Genomic DNA, 19,766 nt, shown 5'->3' on the forward strand with positions numbered 1-19,766 from the left:
CACTTACTCAGCAATAACCTCCGCATTGACACCCAGTTTGGGTTCCACCACGGTCACTCAGCTCCTGACCTCATTACAGCCTTGGTTCAAACGTGGACAAAAGAGTTGTACGCAAGAAGAAGTGAGAGTGACAGCCGTTGACATCAAGGCAGCATTTGATCAAGTGTGGAATCAAGGAGCCGTAGCAAAACTGGAGTCAATGGGAATTGGGAAAACCTATGCACTGGTTGGAGTCACACCTGGCACAAAGGAAGATGGTTTGGTGATTGGAGGCCAATCATCTTCGTTCCAGGACATCACTGCAGGAATTCCACAGGGTAGTGTCCCAGGCCCAACCTTCAGCTGCTTCATCAATGACCTTCCTGCCATCATAAGAACAGAAGTAGTGCTGTTTGCTGATGACTGTTCAGCACCATTTGCAACTCCTCAGATGCTGAAGCAGTCTATGTCCAAATGCAGCAAGACCTGGACAATATCCAGGCTTGGACTGACAGGTGGCAATAACATTTGTGCCACGCAAGTGCCAGGCAATGATCGTCTCCAGCAAGAGAGGATCTAACATACACACTGGGTAGGTGTAGGAAAATGCTTTGTTGAAATGGCGCGGGCTCGTTGGGCCGAAGGGCCTGTTTCCCGTGCTGGGTTGTTCTTTGTTCTTTGTTTTGTTCTAACCATCTCCCCATCACATTCAATGGCATTGCCATCACTGCATCCCCCACAACACCATCTTGGGGGTTACCATTGACCAGAAAGTGAACTGGACTAACCATATAAATAGTGTGGCTACAAGAGCAGGTCCAAGGCTGGGAATTCTGCTGCGAGCAATTTGCCTCTTGTTTCCCAAAACCTATCCATCATCTACGAGTTGCAAGTCAGGAGTATGATGTAATACTCCCTACTTGCCTGGATGAGTGCAGCTCCAGCAGCACTCGAAGCTGGACACCATCTAGGACAAAGCAGCCCTGTTTGATTGGCACCCCATCCACTGCCTCTAACATTCACTCCCTCCACCACCAATGCACAGTGGCAGCCTACAAGATGCACTGCAGCAACTCGCCAAAATTCCTTCGACAGCACCTTTCAAACCCATGACCTCTACCACCTCGAGGTACAAGGGCAGCAGATGCATGCTGCCCTTATACCTCGAGGTACCACCATCTGCAAGTTCTTCTCTAAGTCACTCACCATCCTGACTTGGAAATATAATCACCATTTACTGTTGCTGGGTCAAAATCTTGGAATAACAGCACTCTGGGTGTACCTACATCTCTGACTGTAGCTGTTCAAGAAGGCAGCTCACCACCGCCTTCTCAAGGGCAATTAGGAATGGGCAATAAATGCTGGTCAAGCCAGAGACACCTACATCCTGTGAACAAATTATAAAAGAAAATCATTTCTCAATGTTCTTCTATTCTCTCCTTCAGTAATTATTCCACTATTTTTCACACCACTGATGTTAAGCTGAGACATGTTCTGTTCCCCTTAAATGTAGGAATTATTGTAGCTTTTAGCCAGTCCTCTGGCACTACACTTTTTTTCTAATGAATTATTAAATAAGTAGTAATGTCTCTGCTATCTCTTCCCTAGATTCTTTTAAAATATGTGGATGCAATCCATCTGGAGCAGGGTTTTAATCCTCCTTGAATTTATTCAATACATCCCGTTCTTTTTTTATTTTGTATGTACTTCTCTCATTGCTCATCTCATCATTGTGTCATGTCCACCTATTCTATCTCCTTGGTAAGTACAAAAGCAAAATAAGTATTTAGTATTTCTGCCATCTCTCTATTGTTGCCTGTTTATCCCTTAATGGTCTAATTCCCCCTTGCAGCTTTCCCTTTTGTTGATATGCCTGTAAAGTATTTTACTATTTTGATCCTGGATAATTTAACTCCGTAGTTCCTCTTTGTCTTCCTAATTGTGTTTTTGCACTACTTTGTCATCCATGTACTTAGTGTGTGGCTGTTTCCTAACTGTCAGTTGTTTCCCTTCTTTAATCATCCACACGATCCCATTAGTGTTTAATTTGTCCCTTACTCTTAGCGGAATATATTTTTCCTGCACCCTGATGACTATTTTAAACATTTGCCATTGTTGTTGCACATCCATGCTTGCCAGAATAGCTGATTGCTTTATTTTCTCAAGTTCTATATAAAGAATCTGAGTTAAGTGAGTGGGCAAAAATTTGGCAGCTGGAGTACGATGTGGGGAAATGGGTAAACCATTTAGGATTGAGATGAGGATGAATTTCTTCATACAGAGCAGGGAGCCTATGGAATTCTCTTCGACAGAAAGCAGTTGAGGCGAAAATATTTTTTGTTTTCAAGAAAGATATTGCTCTTGGGGCTAAAGGGATCAAAGGATATGAGAGGGAAGGTGGGAACAGGTTACTGAGTTGGTTGCTCAACCATGATAATGAATGGTGAAGCAGGCTCGAAAGACTGAATAGCCTACTCCTATTTTCTGTGCTTCTATGTAAATGTGAGGTTGTCCACTTTGACAGGAAGAATCACAAAGCAGAATGTTTGATTGGAGCGAGACTGCAGGACTCGGTGGTACAGAGGGGGATCTGGATGTTCTGGTACATGAATCACAAAAAAACAGGTGCAGCATTTCAAGCAATTGAGAAGGCAAATGTAAGTTTGCCATCTCTTTCAAGGAGAATGGAGTATCGAAGTAGGCAAATTTTGCTACAATTGTACAGAGTTTAGTGTGACTGTACCTGGAGTCCTGTGTACAGTTTTGGTGACCTTAAGGAGGGATATACTGCATTGGAACCAGTTCAGAAAAGCTTCACTTGGCTGATTGCTGGGATGAAACATAGAAAATAGGAGTAGGAATAGGCCATTCAGCCCTTTGAGAAGGCTCTGCCATTCAATATGATCATGGCTGCTCCTCTATCTCAATACCATACTCCTGCACTCTCTCCATACCTCTTGATGCTTTGAGTCTAGAAATCTATCTATATCCTTAAATATAATTAGTGACTTGGCCTACACAGCTTTCTGCGATAGAGAATTCCACCGGTTTACCCCTCTCCAAGTGAAGAAGTTTCTCCTCATCTCAGTCCTAAATGGCCTACCCTATATTCTGAGACTGTGTCTCTTGTCTAGACCCTCCAGTCAGAGGAAACAATATCCCTGCATCCAGTCTGTCCAGCCCTGTTGGTATTTTAGACGTTTCAATGAGGTCCACTTATTCTTCCAAACTCCAGTGAATACAGGCCTAGTTGACCCGATTTCTCCTCGTATGACAATCCTGCCATCCCAGGAATCAGTCTGGTGAACCTTTACTGCACTCCTTCAAGCAAATATATCCTGTTTTAGGTAAGGAGACCAAAACTGTGCACAATTCTTTCTCCAAGGCCCCGTACAACTGTAGTAAGACATCCTTGTTCCTGTACTCCAGTCCTCTCTCGATGAAAGTGAACATACCATTTGTCTCCCTAACCGCTTGCTCAACTTAATGCTTGCTTTCACTGGTGTACAAGGGCACCTCGATTCTTTTGTACATTACGATTTCCCAATCTATCAGTATTTAAATAACACTCTGCCATTCTGTTTCTCCTGCCAATGCAGATAACTTTACAATTATCCACATTATATTGCATCTGCCATGTATTCACCCACTCAGTCAACTTGTCTAAATCACCTTGAAACCGCTTATCATCCTCCTCATCACTCATTCCCACCAAGTTTTGTGTTGTCAGCAAACTTGGAAATATTACTTTCGGTTGTCTTATGAGGAAAGGTTGAGCAGGTGGGGTCCTATTCTCACTGGAATTTAGAATGAGAGGGGATCTTAACAAAGCATATAAGATTCTGAGAGGGCTTTCCTCCTCATGGGGTGAATTCTAGAATTCTAGTTTAAAAGAAAAAGGATCTCCCATTTAAGATAGAGATGAAGAAGAATTTTTCTGAGGGTTATTAGCCTTTGAAATTTTCTTCCACAAAGTGGTGGTGGCTGGATCATTGAATATACTCAAAGCTCAGTTAGACAGATTTTTGATCGACAAGGGGGTCATGGGTTATGGGGAACAGGCAGGAAAGTGGCCACAATCAGATTGGCTATGACCATGTCGAATGGCAGAGCATCCTCAATGGACCGAGTGGCCTACTCCTGCTCCTGTTTCTTATGTTATTCTCAGCCCCTCAAGATTAGCTTTTCCCCAGCCTATTATCTTGTGTCCTTCTCTATTATAAAGTCTCAAGTGTAGTCACTATTGTCATATCAGGAACACGGCAGTCAATTTGCACACACAAGTTTCCACAAAGAAGTCTAAAAGTGGATGTATTAAACTGCAGTGAGTGGCCTGTACACAAGTTCTTAACACTTTTGGTCCACTCCCCTCCTGTAATGTTTCTGCTTGTTCTAATTTCAGTGCACAGTCATTGATGACTTTTGAACTCCTTTGCAGCAACTTCAATCCTGAAGAAGCAGAAACGGCTGAGAGCCAAGAATGTTCGCTTTGACCAGGTCACTGTTTACTACTTCACACGCCGCCAAGGCTTCACCAGCGTGCCGAGCCAGGGGGGCAGCTCCCTGGGCATGGCCCGGCGCCACAACTGCATCCGCAGGTACACACTGTGTGAGTTTGCACAGGAGCAGGAGCACCTGCATCGGGAAATGCTCCGTGACCACTTGAAGGAAGAGAAACTCAATGTGCGGAAAATGAAGGTAAAAAGGCATGCCTGATTGGGGCTGTTGGCAGACACGTGAGAGGGGGAGGTGTCGGGACGGGGTCCCTCCTCTGCTGTTCCTGACATTTCCTCTGATGTAAAATCCTGCTGCGTAACCGATCCCTTTGAGCTGAATGAAATGTAATCACAGACGATTGACAATTCCATATATTGTACCTAAATCTAACTCTGGATTAAATTGAACCTAGCAGCTGTTCTGACAGAACTTTGAAGGTTCCTTCACCACATTCTTGGCAATGTAACAGAGTAATTCTCAGCTGCATGAAGCCTTGGCATCATCTTGTTTGATTATTTCACGCTCAAAGAGATGGTGGTTATAACTGGACTAAGTAATCCAGAAGCCTGGACGCCAGTGCCATCAGTTGAAATATTTCTCTGAGACCCACAAATCTAGATTTAAAAAACGAGCAACCATGATGACCAAGTAACTACAAGACTGCTGTAAAAACCCATCTGGTTTACTAATGTCCTTTATGGAAGGAAATATGCCGTCCTTATCTGGTCTACGTGTGACTCCAAAACCACAGCAATGTACTTAACTGTCCTCTGAAATAGCCTAGCAAGCAACTCTAATGTGCCAAACCTTTGCAGGACCTCTGAAAGGTTGCTGTTCACCACCATCTTGATGGATGGACAGCAAATGTTGGCCTTCCCAACGATGTCTGCTTCCTGAGAAAACAAATGGTTTTAAATGGAATGCAAATACCCTTAAGTTTATCGAACTAATCTCTCTTTATGAAGCAAGCTGGTTTTAATTGAGGATAACATTCAGAGTCCACACTGGGCCAAAGAAATGGCCTTCTAACGGAGAATGCCTTCAGGATGTTTTCCCATACTTCAGATGGCTTGGCTAACACAGGATGCATTGCAAGTTTAATGCAGCATGTGAAGAGAGCTAAATAGCAATGCTTCCAATAGCTAAATGTTGTGAGTGGGTTGTGAACCAGCAGATTGCATCTCAAGGGGGTGTGGTTAGTGAAAGCAGAAACAAAATCCAGTTTAATCTTAATGGTGATAAGTGGATGAAAGAAAAGGAGATCTGGGAACAGGGTGGGTAAATGTGATTAGGACTATTTCCTTGTTGGGAAGGTTGCAGTGAATGAACTGCCCATCAAAATTGCTCATCACAGTTTAGCCTCCAAAGCACGTCAACCTCCAGACCTTTTCCCGTAACGAACTTCACTGCCGTTCAGCTTGGGGCTAATTGCAACATCCTCCCAAAAAAAGACAAACCCCTTCTTACAACATGGTCCACACTCAGAAATGCCTTGGGATCCTGGCCTCTGAGGACTGCTTTTGGCCTATTGATATGTTCACTGAGTGGCATGATACGTCCTTCCTTTCAATCTCAGAAGGTGGAGTGAGGTGCAAGTGTACCTTGCTGGAGTTCTGGCAGCTGCTCACGTTTCTAACCCATGGCTGATTTCACCAGCAACACGTGAATTACCGTAGCAGTACAGTTATAAAATGGGACAGCTGCACATCCGAGCAGAGTCCAGCATCAAACAGGAGATGTTTGAATAGTTTTTAGTGAGATCTTGGCAAGTTTGCTGCTTGTTTTGCCTTGTCTGTTCATAATGGATTGAAGACCTGATTGTTCTTTAACAGTGTTATGTGTACAGAACAAAATGTTACAATTGCACATAGCACATAGAACATTGTGTGGATCTCTTGGCTTACTTAGTATAATCAATGGAGAAGCTGAGCTCATTAGTGTCATGTAATGCCACATTACAATGTCTCAATCTCATTTTCTGATACATTTTTCCACTTTTACCTGCTGCGTCTCTTTTAAAATGACCATTACTATTTGGAGTCTGACAAATTCTGAAGAACCTGTCAGCACCTTGGAAGTGAATGAGTTCTGGTAGCTTCTCTTTGGAAGCATGGCTGAGACTCCCAAGATAGGGTTTCTCTGGTAGGGTTTTCAACACTAAGATTCTCCAAACCTTCACAGGGCTTTGAAAATCAGCACAGTTTAAGATAACCAAATCTGTGCATTTATGACCCAATCTACGTACCAACTGACTCGAACAGCTTCTTCCCTGCTGCTGACAGACTTTTGAATGGACCTACCTTGCATTAAGTTGATCTTTTTCTACACCCTAGCTATAACTGTAACACTACATTCTGCACTCTGTTCTTTCCTTGTCTATGAACGGTATGTTTTATCTGTGTAGCGTGCAAGAAACAATACTTTTTACTGTATCCCAATACATGTGACAATAATAAATCAAATCAAATCATCTTGGTTCCCACACACTGTTTAGTCTTGACACAAGCCTTACCTATTTCCTTCCATCTCCTCACTGAAGTCCTCTTCTGAAGATTGAAGCTCCTCTTCAAACTAACACCATAGGATCTTTTATGCCTCCCAAGTCTTGATCGAACATTTCGTTCGAAAGGTCAGGAGAAATAAAAGAGGAAGCAGATGTGGGAGCAGTTTGAACTGCGGGAAGTGAGCAGGAAGGGTGGCAGCTGAATTGGGAGTGGGTGGATGGAAAGCCTGTATGAATGTTCTCGAGGAAGGGAAAGAGAATAAGAGCACCAGCTTGAACTGGGAGGCTTGAGGAAGGAGCATGTGTGTAAATAGACTGGGATTCTGGAGTGGGTGCAGTGCCTCTGTGAACTGTGGTATGATTGGTGGGAAGGGGAAGTACCATAAAATAGAATCCCTACAGTGCAGAAGGAGGACATTCAGCTCATTAAGTCTGCACAAAGTCTCCGAAAGAGCAAACCACCCAGGTCCACCCATCTGCCCTATCACCCACCTGCCATTTACCACCTGAACCACCTAATCTACACACCTTTGGACACAAAGGAGCAATTTAGCATGGCCAATCCACCTAACCTACACACCTTTGGACTGTGGGAGGTAACTGGAGCACCCAGAGGAAACCTACGCAGATATGGAAGAACATGCAAAGTCCACACAATCACCCAATAAGAACATAAGAAAAAGGAGCAGGAATAGGCCATCTAGCCCTTCGAGCCTGCCCCGCCATTCAATAAGATCATGGCTGATCTGAAATGGATCAGTTCCACTTTCCTGCTTTCTCCCCATTACCCTTAATTCCCCTGTCTATCAGAAATCTATCTACCCGTGACTTAAATATATTCAGCAAGGTAGCCTCCACCACTTCAACAGGCAGAGAATTCCAGAGATTCACCACCCTTTGAGTGAAGAAGTTCCTCCTCAACTCTGTTCTAAACTGCCCCCCCCTTTATCTTGAGGCTGTCCCTGTAGTCCTGCTGTCCTTTCTGAGCGGGAAGAATCTCTCTACCTCTACCCTATCCATCCCCTTCATTATCTTATACATCTCTGTAAGATTCCCCCCTCAGCCTTCTAAACTCCGAGTACAGACCCAGCCTATTTAGTCTCTCTTCTTAGTCCAACCCCCTTATCTCCGGTATCAGCCGAGTGAACCTTCTCTGCACTCCTTATATCCTTGCGCAAGTGCGGCGACCAAAACTGCACACAGTACTCCAGCTGCGGCCTCACCAGTACCCTGTACAGTTGCAGCAAGACCTCCCTGCTTTTATATTCTATCCCCCTCGCTATAAAGGCCAACATTCCATTCGCCTTCTTGATCACCTGCTGCACCTGCAGACTGGGTTTTTGCAACTCGTGCACAAGGACCCCCAGGTCCCTCTGCACCGTAGCATGCTGCAGCTTTTCGCCTTTTAAATAATAATCCCTCCTACCATTATTTCTGCCAAAGTGGATAACCTCACACTTGCTAACATTGTACTCCATCTGCCAGGTCCTCACCCACTCATTCAGCCTATCCAGATATCTCCGCAGACTTTCCACACCCTCCATGCAATTTGCTTTTCCACTCATCTTTGTGTCATCAGCAAAGTTTGTCACCTTACACAGCCCCCTCCTCCAGATCATCTATGTAAATGGTAAACAGCTGAGGCCCCAGCACTGATCCCTGTGGCACTCCACTAGTCACCAACTGCCAACCAGAATAGCGCCCATTGATACCAACTCTCTGCTTCCTATTAGACAGCCAATTCTCTATCCACGCTAACACCTTACCCCCAACTCCATGCCCCCTAATCTTCTGTAGCAATCTTTGTGAGGCACCTTATCAAACGCCTTTTGGAAATCTAAAAACACCACATCCACTGGTTCCCCTCTGTCTACCGCACTAGTCACATCCTCAGAAATCCAATAAATTCGTCAAATCAAGACTTCCCCTTAATGAATCCGTGCTGTGTCTGCTTGATAAAACCATTCTTCTCTAGGTGCCTTGCTATTTCTTCTTTGATGACGGATTCTGGCATTTTTCCAACGACAGACGTTAATCTAACCGGCCTATAATTCCCTGCCTTTTGTCTGCTACCTTTTTTAAACAGTGGCGTAACATTAGCCATTTTCCAATCTTCCGGCACTTCCCCGGACTCCAGCGAATTTTGATAAATAATTACTAAGGCATCCGCTATCACCTCTGCCATTTCTTTCAGAACCCTGGGATGCATTCCATCCGGTCCTGGGGACTTGTCTACCTTCAGTCCCATTAGTCTTATCAAGCACTACCTCTCTAGTGACAGTAATTGTACGAAGGTCCTCATCTCCTCCCATTCTTCTATCTTTAATATTCGGCAAACTATTTGTGTCCTCCTCCGTGAAGACTGAGGCCACAGGTAGAATCGAACCCAAGTCTGCTGAGGCAACAGTGCTAAGCACTGTTTTATGAAGGAGCAAAGATGACTAGTTGTGTGGATGTAAAATCAACTAGAATGTGCTGCTATTAACGTCCCAACTCAGTGGATATGTGACTGCAGCTGTGTGCCGAGAGGGGACTGTATTTGGACCTGGTGTGCACATTTAAAATTTGCCATTACAGGTCCTGATTGGAAGCTCTCTGTTCTACTATTTTTTTTTTAAATTTCAGCTTTCTTTTGATTATAGATCTCCTTCCATTGAGAGAAAGTGTAAAGAGAAACAATTCATTCCAAAATAGCAAGCCGTTTTTAATAAGATTTGCAGTGCCGATGCTTGTTGTGCCAGTCAGAAACCAGTACTTTTTGGAAGGAGCATTCTTGCAGACTCACTTGGAAAGTAAATGTATCTTTGATATTTGTATTTCACCCTCCAGTCTGTCAGTACTTTGTTTCTGCTCCTTCAATACTGGTGAAGGAATATTTGTTATAGAACAAAGAACAACCCAGCACGGGAAACAGACCCTTCGGCCCAACGAGCCCGCGCCGCCGCATCACCCTACACCTATTCTACCCTGCGTGTCTACGAATGGACCCCCTAACTTAGCCAGATTCAGGGGAGAATAGTGTCAATTTAGTAAACCAATCAGCCTAAGAGCACATCTTTGGGGTGTGGGAGGAAACCCACGCAACCACAGGGAGAATGCGCAAACTCCCACAGACACAGGCCCAAATCCATGTATCTGCACAGCTCGCAGTGCTAGTCACTGAGCTGTTGCGGCACCCGTCTACCGGTCCAGGATCAAGCACACACACCGACATGAAGTACTAGGCCACTCCCGGAACAGAGCAGCCTCCAAGAGCAGCCCACGCACGACCCACCGTGTGCATGCCCCTCGTTTGACAACGAGGTGGACCTCCACTTGCGGAATAAAAAGACAAAAATGTTAATTTACAAATCTGCATTTCCGGTCTCCCGAGGTTCTGACCTTATTTAATAGCCCCTACTATAACCCTCCATCCTCGTTTCACTCATGTGTCTGTCTAACTGAACCTTAAACGAGTCCAACGTTCCTGCCTCCACCACCCTCCTCGGTAGCGCGTTCCATACCCCCACAACTCTCTGCGTAAAGAACCTTCCTCTCACGTCCAAATTATACCTCTCCCCCCTCACCCTTAAATCATGACCTCTCGTATTTGTACCCAGTTTAGGGAGCAGTCTCTCACTATTGACTCTATCTATTCCCTTCAGTATCTTATATACCTCTATCATGTCCCCCCTCAATCTCCGTCTTTCCAAGGAGAAAAGTCCTAGTTTCTCCAACCTTTCCTCGTAACCCAGCCCCTCCATTCCAGGCAACATCCTGGTAAACCACCTCTGCACCCTTTCCAGAGACTCCACGTCCTTCCGGTAGTAAGGTGACCAGAACTGGACGCAGTACTCCAAATGCGGTCTAACCAACGTTCTATACAACAGAAGCATTAGACGGCAGCTTTTATACTCTATACCCCTACCTACAAAGGCTAGCATTCCATAAGCCTTCCTAACAACCTTCTCCACTTGTGTCGCAACCTTCATGGATTTGTGAACCTGCACTCCCAGGTCCCTCTGTATTTCTATACTCCTAATCTGTCTACCTTTTATCACATAGCTCCTCTCTGCATTATTCCTTCCAAAATGCATCACCTCGCATTTGTCAGGATTAAATTCCATCTGCCACCTATCTGCCCAATGCACCAACCTATCTATATCCTGTTGTATCACTTGACATTCCACTTCAGTACCTGCCAACCCTGCCAGCTTGGTGTCATCTGCAAACTTGCTGATCACACCACCTACGCTCTCTTCCAAGTCATTTATGTATACTACATATGCCTCCCTCTTCTTCCTGACCAAGTCTTCAATACCCCCTATAATCCACGGCTCTCTAATCCTACCTTTCCCATCCTTCCGCTTAACCAGAACATACCTCCCCTGCAACCACTTCATTTTGCCCTTAAAAGCCTCCCACTTGCCAACCGTGGACTTGCCAGCTAACAGTCCCTCCCAATCAGTGTCCTGCAGCTCCCTCCTAATCCTGCTATAGCTCACCTTTCCCCATACTATACTGAGAGTTTAAGGTCCAACTCTGTGTAACTACTTGTTCTTGTGCATCGTAGGCTGGTAGCCAAGGCTGTTACTGAGTTATCAGCTTTTTTGGGGGCTCAGCCAGCTGTGTTGCTAGGTTTCTAGATTGTTGTGGGTTTAGTTTCACAAGGGTTTTGATTTATAACCACTATGTAATAAGGATTGTAATTCCACCTTCACCTTATTGCTCTCCATCCTAAATTGCTCTCTGTCCTAAGTTGAGTGGATGGGCCACCATGTTTGGATGAAGTCATTTTGACTTTCAAAGCTACATGATTGAAAAGGTGGAAGCTGCCATTTCAGGCTGTATTGTGCACATCCCTAGGATTGTAGGTGATGTTCATATGGGTGGCATGGTGGCATAGTGGTTAGCACTAGTGCCTCACAACTCCAGGGACCTGGGTTCAATTCCAGCCTTGGATGACTGTCTGTTTGTGTGGAGTATGCAAATTCTCCCAATGTCTGTTTGGGTTTCCTCCAGGTGCTCCGGTTTCCTCCCACACTCCAAAGATGTGCAGATTATGTTGATTGGCCATTCTAAATTGCCCTTTAGTGTCAGGGGGGGATTAGGGTAAATATGTGGGGTTACAGGCATCGGGTCTGGGTGGGATAGTTATTGGTGTAGGTTCAGTGGGCCAAATGGCCTCATTCTCTACTGTAGGGATTCTGTGATAGCCTTCATGCCCGTCCCTCACCAGCAGAGTCATTGTTAGACTCCTAGTTCTAATCTGAAGAGGACTCTGTCATTTTCCGTTCCGTGTTTCTACCAAAGATTAGTCCTCAGCTACTCTGTCTAGTCACCTATGCTAATATTGTCATTTAGTGACACCGTTCAGTTATTGAGATGGGTTTTCAAACATGAGTCCTGTGGTTGGGGTCCCAATGCTGTAGCACTGCAGTTATTGATCTACATCAGCAATTTGTTCAGTAAATTGACTTGGTTATGGGCACCATAGGTTGTGGTATGAGTATATTAGCACTGCATTGGGTTGCGAACCCATCAGGAGAGGGACACATCGATGGATGGTGTCTCGGAGGGGTGTGTAAACCCTTCAAAACAAGTCCTCATTACGAGGGAAGAAGTGTTAGGTGAATTAAAAAGCATTAAGGTATTGGTTCTAAAATTGCAAGAGTTGTGGAAGAAAAGGCAGGTTATTTGTACCACACATGCCTAACCATAAACCATTCTAAACTTTTCTCAATAGTTGACCAAAAACGGTACAGTTGAGTCGGAGGAAGCCAATGTACTCACCATTGATGACGTTTCTGATGATGACATTGATGTGGACAGTATTGAGGTAGATGACTATTTCTTTTTACAACCACTACCCACAAAAAGGCGAAGAGCTTTATTACGTGCATCAGGCGTCAACAGGATTGATACCGAGGAAAAGCATGAGCTGCGAGCCATTCGCTCGTCCAGGGAGGAATGCGGGTGCGACTGTAGGTTTTACTGTGATCCTGAAGTGTGCCCCTGTAGCAAAGCGGGAATCAAATGCCAGGTAAGGTCAAAGCTTATGGCCAATAGAAATGACTATTATACTACCTGAAGAGATCCATTCAGCTTTTGTTTTATGCAAACCTTGTATTGAGAAGAGTCTAACATCAAAAGGCTGATTATCCCAATAATAAACTCTTTAAGACAGCACAAATTTGAAACCCTTTTCAGGCAAAGGAAGTCGGTGACTTTAACATGTTCACCTAAAGATTAGCCAAAGAAAAATCCCTTTGCTTCTGCTAGCATTTTGAAGTAATACTTCCACGGTGAAATTGCTTGTCCCTTGTAGAGTTTTCATCCCATCTCTCTTGTAGCAGTTACAAATCTGAATGCCTTCCTGAGAGGCTGAGAAATTGGAACAACGCAGCCCAAAATCAATGGAAATGCCAAGCTGGCATCATGGAAAACTGAATGATGTGCTGCCAGTGACCAGTTTCAGTTCCACTTCCTCTTGTTGGGCCACAATTCTGGTATCTTGGATTGTTGGCTCAGTGAGTTGCTGACAGCCATTTTCACCATGCCAAGCAAGCCTCATCCTCATCTCGGCAAACGTCCCTGCCTTTGTGTTTTCCAGCAAGGCCCACTGAACAGTGACCAGGAGTCATGGCTGCTTTTTCCCTTCTCTCTTTGGCCTGGGAACACAATAGCAATTCGTAGCACCGCGCTGCTGTTGTGGTTAAGATCTGCTTAATGCAGACCAGGAATATAATAAAACTTTTAACATGTTCTAGGTAAGAATTTAACTGCGAGTAACAATTTTTGAAAAGAATTAACTATTACAAACTGGTGGTTTTAAGGCTTTCGATTCAGCCTTACTTAGACTGAAGACTTTATTCTCTCATTTTTAAATCTCCAGCATCAAAAGTAGACAGTTTATTTGGTTACATGAAAGCAAAGAGAAACCTGGGTTCAGTTCTGGCCTCCTGGATAGTCTGAACAAGTTTCCTGTGCTGGACTAAAATAATATCCAAGTAGGTCCTTTCCCTATATTGAGACTGTACAGCAATCAGAATAGCACTGATGATAGCTCTGGCTGTCTATAACCACAGACTAAACACTATTTCCTGCTGTGCATAGTGAAAATTGAGTAGTGCTGGTTCTAGTTTTGTTGGTGCTCAGTGCAATTCGGCAACGTACCTCCAACTATCAACAAGGTTTCTGGTGCAGATGGAGGAGGAGAAAGTGGGTTCCCGGACATGCGTCCTTTGTTTGAACAGAGGGGAGTATGGTAGGATGAGAGAGGAATTGGCGAATGTTGACTGGGGGAGCGTGTTGGAAGGTAGGTCTGCTGAGGAGCAGTGGAGGATCTTTAAGGAGATCTTTCTTGGTGCTCAGCAGAAATTTATTCCGATGGTTAAAAAGGACCGTAGGAGAGGTAATAAGCCGTGGATAACGAAGGAGGTGAAGGAAAGTGTTAAATTAAAAGCGGAGGTGTTTAGAGTAGCTAAGAGTAGTGGGCGAGAAGAGGATTGGGAGAGGTTTAAAAGTCAACAAAGATTGACAAAGAAGTTGATAAAGAAGTTTAGGATAAACTATGAAGTTGGGCTAGCGCTTAATATAAAAAAGGATAGCAAGAGTTTTTATAAATATATAAAAAGGAAGAGGCTGGCTAGGGTGAACGTTGGACCCTTAGAGGACGAGAGGGGGGACTTAGTGGTAGGGGATGGGGAAATGGCTGAGGCCTTGAATAACTTTTTTGTTTCGGTCTTCACGGAGGAGGACGTGAATAATTTGCCGGGTGTTAGCGATGGAAAGACGGTAGGACAGGAGGGTCTCAATGACATTGTTACAAGAGAGGCGGTGCTCGACAGACTGGAGGGACTGATTGTGGACCAGTCCCCAGGACCGGATGGAATGCATCCAAGGGTTCTGAAAGAAATGGCGGAGGTGATAGTGGATGCCTTGGTGGTTATTTTCCAAACGTCGCTGGATTCCGGGGAAGTGCTGGAAGATTGGTAAACGGCTAATGTTACGCCGTTGTTTAAGAAGGGTACCAGGCAAAAGGCAGGGAATTATAGGCTGGTTAGTTTAACGTCTGTTGTAGGTAAAATGTTAGAATCCGTCATCAAGGAGGAAATAGCGAGGCATCTTGAGGGGAATTGCTTGGTAGAGCAGACGCAGCACGGTTTTGTTAAGGGGAAGTCGTGTCTGACAAATTTATTGGAGTTCTATGAGGATGTGTCTAGGGCGGTGGATAGAGGAGAGCCGGTGGATGTGGTCTTTCTTGATTTTCAGAAGGCGTTTGACAAGGTACCTCAAGAGGTTATTGCAGAAGGTAAGGGGGCATGGAGTTGGGGGTAGGGTGTTAGCGTGGATAGAGGATTGGCTGTCAAATCGGAGGCAGAGAGTGGGTGTCAATGGGTGCTATTCGGATTGGCGGTTGGTGACTAGTGGAGTGCCCCAGGGGTCGGTGCTGGGGCCTCAGCTATTTACCATTTATATAGATGATCTGGAGGAGGGAACCGAGTGTATGGTGTCGAAATTTGCTGATGACACCAAGATTGGTGGAACAGCAAATTGTGCGGAGAGTGTGGAGAGTCTGCAGAAGGATCTAGATAGGCTGGGCGAATGGGCCAGGAACTGGCAAATGGAATTTAATGTTGGCAAGTGCGAGGTGGTCTACTTTGGTAGGAATAATGGTAGGAAGGACTATTACTTACGTGGCGAAAAACTGCAGCAGGCGATGGTGCAGAGGGACCTCGGGGTCCTTGTGCAGGAGTTGCAAAAACCCAGCTTGCAGGTGCAGCAGGTGGTCAGGAAGGCTAATGGGATGCTGGCCTTCATAGCGAGGGGGATTGAATATAAAAGTAGGGAGGTCTTGCTGCAGCTGTATAGGGCACTGGTGAGGCCGCAGCTGGAGTACTGTGTGCGGTTTTGGTCGCCGCACTTACGCAAGGATATTTTGGCCTTGGAGGGAGTGCAGAGGAGGTTTACTAGGCTGATACTGGAGTTGAGGGGGTTGAACTATGAGGAGAGGCTGAATAAACTAGGCTTGTACTCGTTAGAGTTTAGAAGAATGAGGGGAGATCTCATTGAGACATACAAGATGATGAATGGGATGGATAGGATAGAGGTGGAGAGACTCTTCCCGCTCAGAAAGGATAATAGGACTAGGGGGCACAGCCTCAAGATAAACGGGGGGGGGGGGGGGGGGGGGGGGGTGGTTTAGAACGGAGTTGAGGAGGAACTTCTTCACTCAAAGGGTGGTGAATCTCTGGAATTCTCTGCCCGTTGAAGTGGTGGAGGCTGCCTCGCTAAATATTTTTAAGACGCGGGTTGATGGGTTTTTGATAAGCGAGGGGATTAAGGGTTATGGGGAGAGGGCGGGAATGTGGAACTGAAACACGACAGATCAGCCATGATCTTATTGAATGGCGGGGCAGGCTCGAAGGGCTAGATGGCCTACTCCTGCTCCTATTTCTTATGTTCTTATGTTTCAGTGGTCCTTGCTAATGCTTCCATCATCTTCTACCCTCCATAAATTGAGTTCAGCCAAAACTCTGCTGCACTAGTCATTACTCACACTGACTTCTGTTCATCTATCACCCACTGTGCTCGCTGACCTACATTTCAGTCCAGTAGTGTCTGTCTCTCTTCTCCCCCTGCCAGTCTTCCAGCCCTATAGCCTTCCAAAGAACTCCACACTCCTCCAGTAACTCCTCCTTTAGTGCATCCTTGATTTGAATCAATCCACCATTGATGGCTGCTCCTTCAGTTACCTGGGGTCCTAACCTCTGAAATTCGCCCCCCTCCCCTCCAAATCTCTGCTTCTTTCTCCTCTTTTAAGACCCTTCTTAAAACCTCCCTTTTTGACCAAGCTTTTGGTCATCTGACCTAATACTTCCTTATGTGCTTGGTGTCAAGGTTTGTTTGATCATTAATCTTGTGAAGTGCCTTGGGACATGCTATATAACTGCAAGTAGTTGATTGTCCTGGTGAGAACAGCCGAAGTTTAACCTTGTCTGATGACACATTACACCCAGTAATGAATTTTAATCAGGGGGTCTGTGTTGGATTGTGGGCAAGCTATGATCCTTTAGTCAGAAGTGAAAATTACCACAGGTTAGCCTGAGTTTGTCTCTGGGGATGTGGTTGGCTGCACCGGGAATGCTTTCATGTCTGCCCAGGGAAAGTGATTTCAGAAGCAACACACTCGCAGCTTTTAAAAGGGTGATTTTTACTTTCAATTAATCAATGGTTGGGGTCAGAGGTAACATTGCGTCAATTAGCACATTAGGATCCAAGCAGACTATTAAAAATGATTAAACATTAAAGCCAGTTCTAGGGATAATGTCCTCAAATGCCCTGAATATTATTGCTTGTAGCTAATTGCACCAAAGAAACTTTAAACAGGTGTGAGAAGCCTAGGACATCTTCAGCTCATTTCATCCCTTGGACAATTTTCTAAGCAGATCCTTAGAGCTGATGCTACCTCACATGACCCTTGGAATGTAGGTCTTTTCCCAATACCTTAATTTCCTGCTTCCTATATTGAGCATTGGCCAATTTGAACATTACATTAAGTGCCCACAAAAGCGTGTCCCTTTGGGGCTTTGTGCTGAAGCCCCAGTCCAGTTATTGAAAAAACTTTGCAATGAAATTTGCAAATGTGGTTATACAATTATGAAAAGCAAGCTTTACATAAGTCAGGGATCAGCACTGACTCAAGAGGCTGAGAGAAAACATGAAGCATTGTGACTTCCAGCAGTAACATATCCTGGTCTGCTGGTTGGTAATACCTTTTCAGTGATAATGTCTCTTTTCATATCCATGTAGCTGCCTCTAGAATTCGAGAATCCAGAAAATGTACAGGTGTCTTTTGGTTACAGGAGATCCTCCTGAATCAAATATTCCTCTGTCTGAGCCCTGCTGGGACACCCAATGTCTGCTTCTCAGCAGTGATGGTGAAGAGAGTGACCAGTCGCTTCATGTTACAACATATGAGGCTCCCACTGAGGCAGCTCCTGTTGGCTCTGGTAACATTTAGATGTAACCAGGCAAATGTATTTAATTGGAAGTTACTCAGATGTCCATAAGGGGAAAAGGAACTTGCATTGATGTCGTGCTTTTCACTAGGTTATCCCACCCAAAACACTTTACAGCCAGTTATATAACAAGTATGGTCTCTGCTGTATTGTTGGGAGGTGTGGTGGCCAATTTATGCACAGCAAGTTCCCACAAACAGCAATGTGATGATGACTGTTTTTTGTGACGCTGATTGAGGGATAGAATGTTGGCCATAACACTGGGGATAACCTCCCTTGCTCTTTGAAATACAACAACAACTTGCATATATGATAACACCTTTGATGGAATTAAATGTTCCAAGGCACTTATAGTCATAGAGGTTTACAGCATGGAAACAGGTCCTTCAGTTCCACTTGTCCGTGTCACCCTTTTTTTAAACCCCTAAGCTAATCCCAATTGCCCGCATTTGGCCCATATCCCTCTATACCCATCTTACCCGTGTAACTGTCTAAATGCTTTTTAAAAGACAACATTGCACCCACCTCTGACTCTGGTAGCTTGATTCAGACACTCACCACCCTCTGTGTGAAAAAATTGCCACTCTGGACACTTTTGTATCTCTCCCCTCTCACCTTAAACCTATGCCCTCTAGTTTTAGACTCCTCTACCTTTGGGAAAAGATATTGACTACCTAGCTGATCTGTGCCCCTCATCATTTTGTAGACCTTTATAAGATCACCCCTCAGCCTCCTTTGCTCCATCTATCCAGCCTCTCCTTATAACCCAAACTGTCAAGTTCTGGTAGCATCCTAGTAAATCTTTTCTGCACTCTTTTTTCTATTTTAATAATTTCCTCCCTATAATAGGGTGACCAGAATTGCACACAGTATTCCAAGTGTGGCCTTACCAATGTCTTGTACAACTTCAACAAGACGTCCCAACTCCTGTATTCAGTGTTCTCACTGAAACCAAGCATGCCAAATGCCTCCTTTACCACTCTGTCCACCTGTGACTCCACTTTCAAGGAGCTATGAACGTGTATCCCTAGATCTCTTTGTTCTGTAATTCTCCCCAACACCCTCCCATTAACTGAGTAAGTCCTGCCCTGGTTCAATCTACCAAAATGCATCACCTCGCATTTATCTAAATTAAACTCCATCTGCCATTCATCAGCCCACTGGCCCAATTGATCAAGATCCCGTTGCAATTGGAGATAACTTTCTTCACTCTCCACTATGTCACCAATCTTGGTGTCATCTGCAAACTTACTAACCATGCCTCCTATATTCTCATCCAAATCATTAATATAAATGACAAATAAGTGGACCTAGCACTGATCCCTGAGGCACACCGCTGGTCACAGGCCTCCAGTTTGAAAAAACAACTCTCTACAACCACCCTCTGGCTTCTATCAAGAAGCCAATTTTGTATCCATTTAGATACCTCACTCTGGATCCCATGAGATTTAACCTTATGCAACAACCTACCATGCGGCACCTTGCTAAAGTCCATGCAGACAGCATCAGCTGCACTGCCCTCATCTTCATGGGACTGTTGCAAAGCAACCTGACACCAAGCCACATAAGGAGATATTAGGTCAGATAACCAAAAGGCTTGGTCAAAGAGGTCTGTTTTTTTTCAAAGGAGTGCCTTGGGGTAGGAAAGAGCTTGCTAAGAGGAGACAGAGTAGTAGTGAAGGGGTCCTTTTCTAGCTGGAGGTCTGTCACTAGTGGTGTGCCGCAGGGCTCAGTACTGGGACCTCTTCTCTTTGTAGTGTATATAAATGACTTGGAAGAGGGAG

General features: G+C 44.8%; 1 protein-coding gene across 8 annotated transcripts in view; it reads left to right on the top strand.

Annotated features, from left to right (window-relative positions):
• Positions 1 to 19,766, top strand: part of LOC145362033 (cysteine/serine-rich nuclear protein 2-like) — a 69,479-nt gene that overhangs the window by 37,977 nt on the left and 11,736 nt on the right. For 6 of the 8 annotated variants that reach the window (XM_080218065.1, XM_080218064.1, XM_080218068.1 and 3 more), the window contains 2 exons: positions 4,418 to 4,677; positions 12,705 to 13,001. In XM_080218065.1, the coding sequence (XP_080074191.1) occupies positions 4,418 to 4,677; positions 12,705 to 13,001 (557 nt within the window). The remainder of the gene's footprint in view (positions 1 to 4,417; positions 4,678 to 12,704; positions 13,002 to 19,766) is intronic. The other 2 variants (XM_080218070.1, XM_080218071.1) reach the window with 2 other exon arrangements.

This window comes from Carcharhinus amblyrhynchos, chromosome X (genome assembly GCF_965287045.1).
Source record: "Carcharhinus amblyrhynchos chromosome X, sCarAmb.v2.hapA, whole genome shotgun sequence".
NCBI classification, from domain to species: domain Eukaryota; kingdom Metazoa; phylum Chordata; class Chondrichthyes; order Carcharhiniformes; family Carcharhinidae; genus Carcharhinus; species Carcharhinus amblyrhynchos.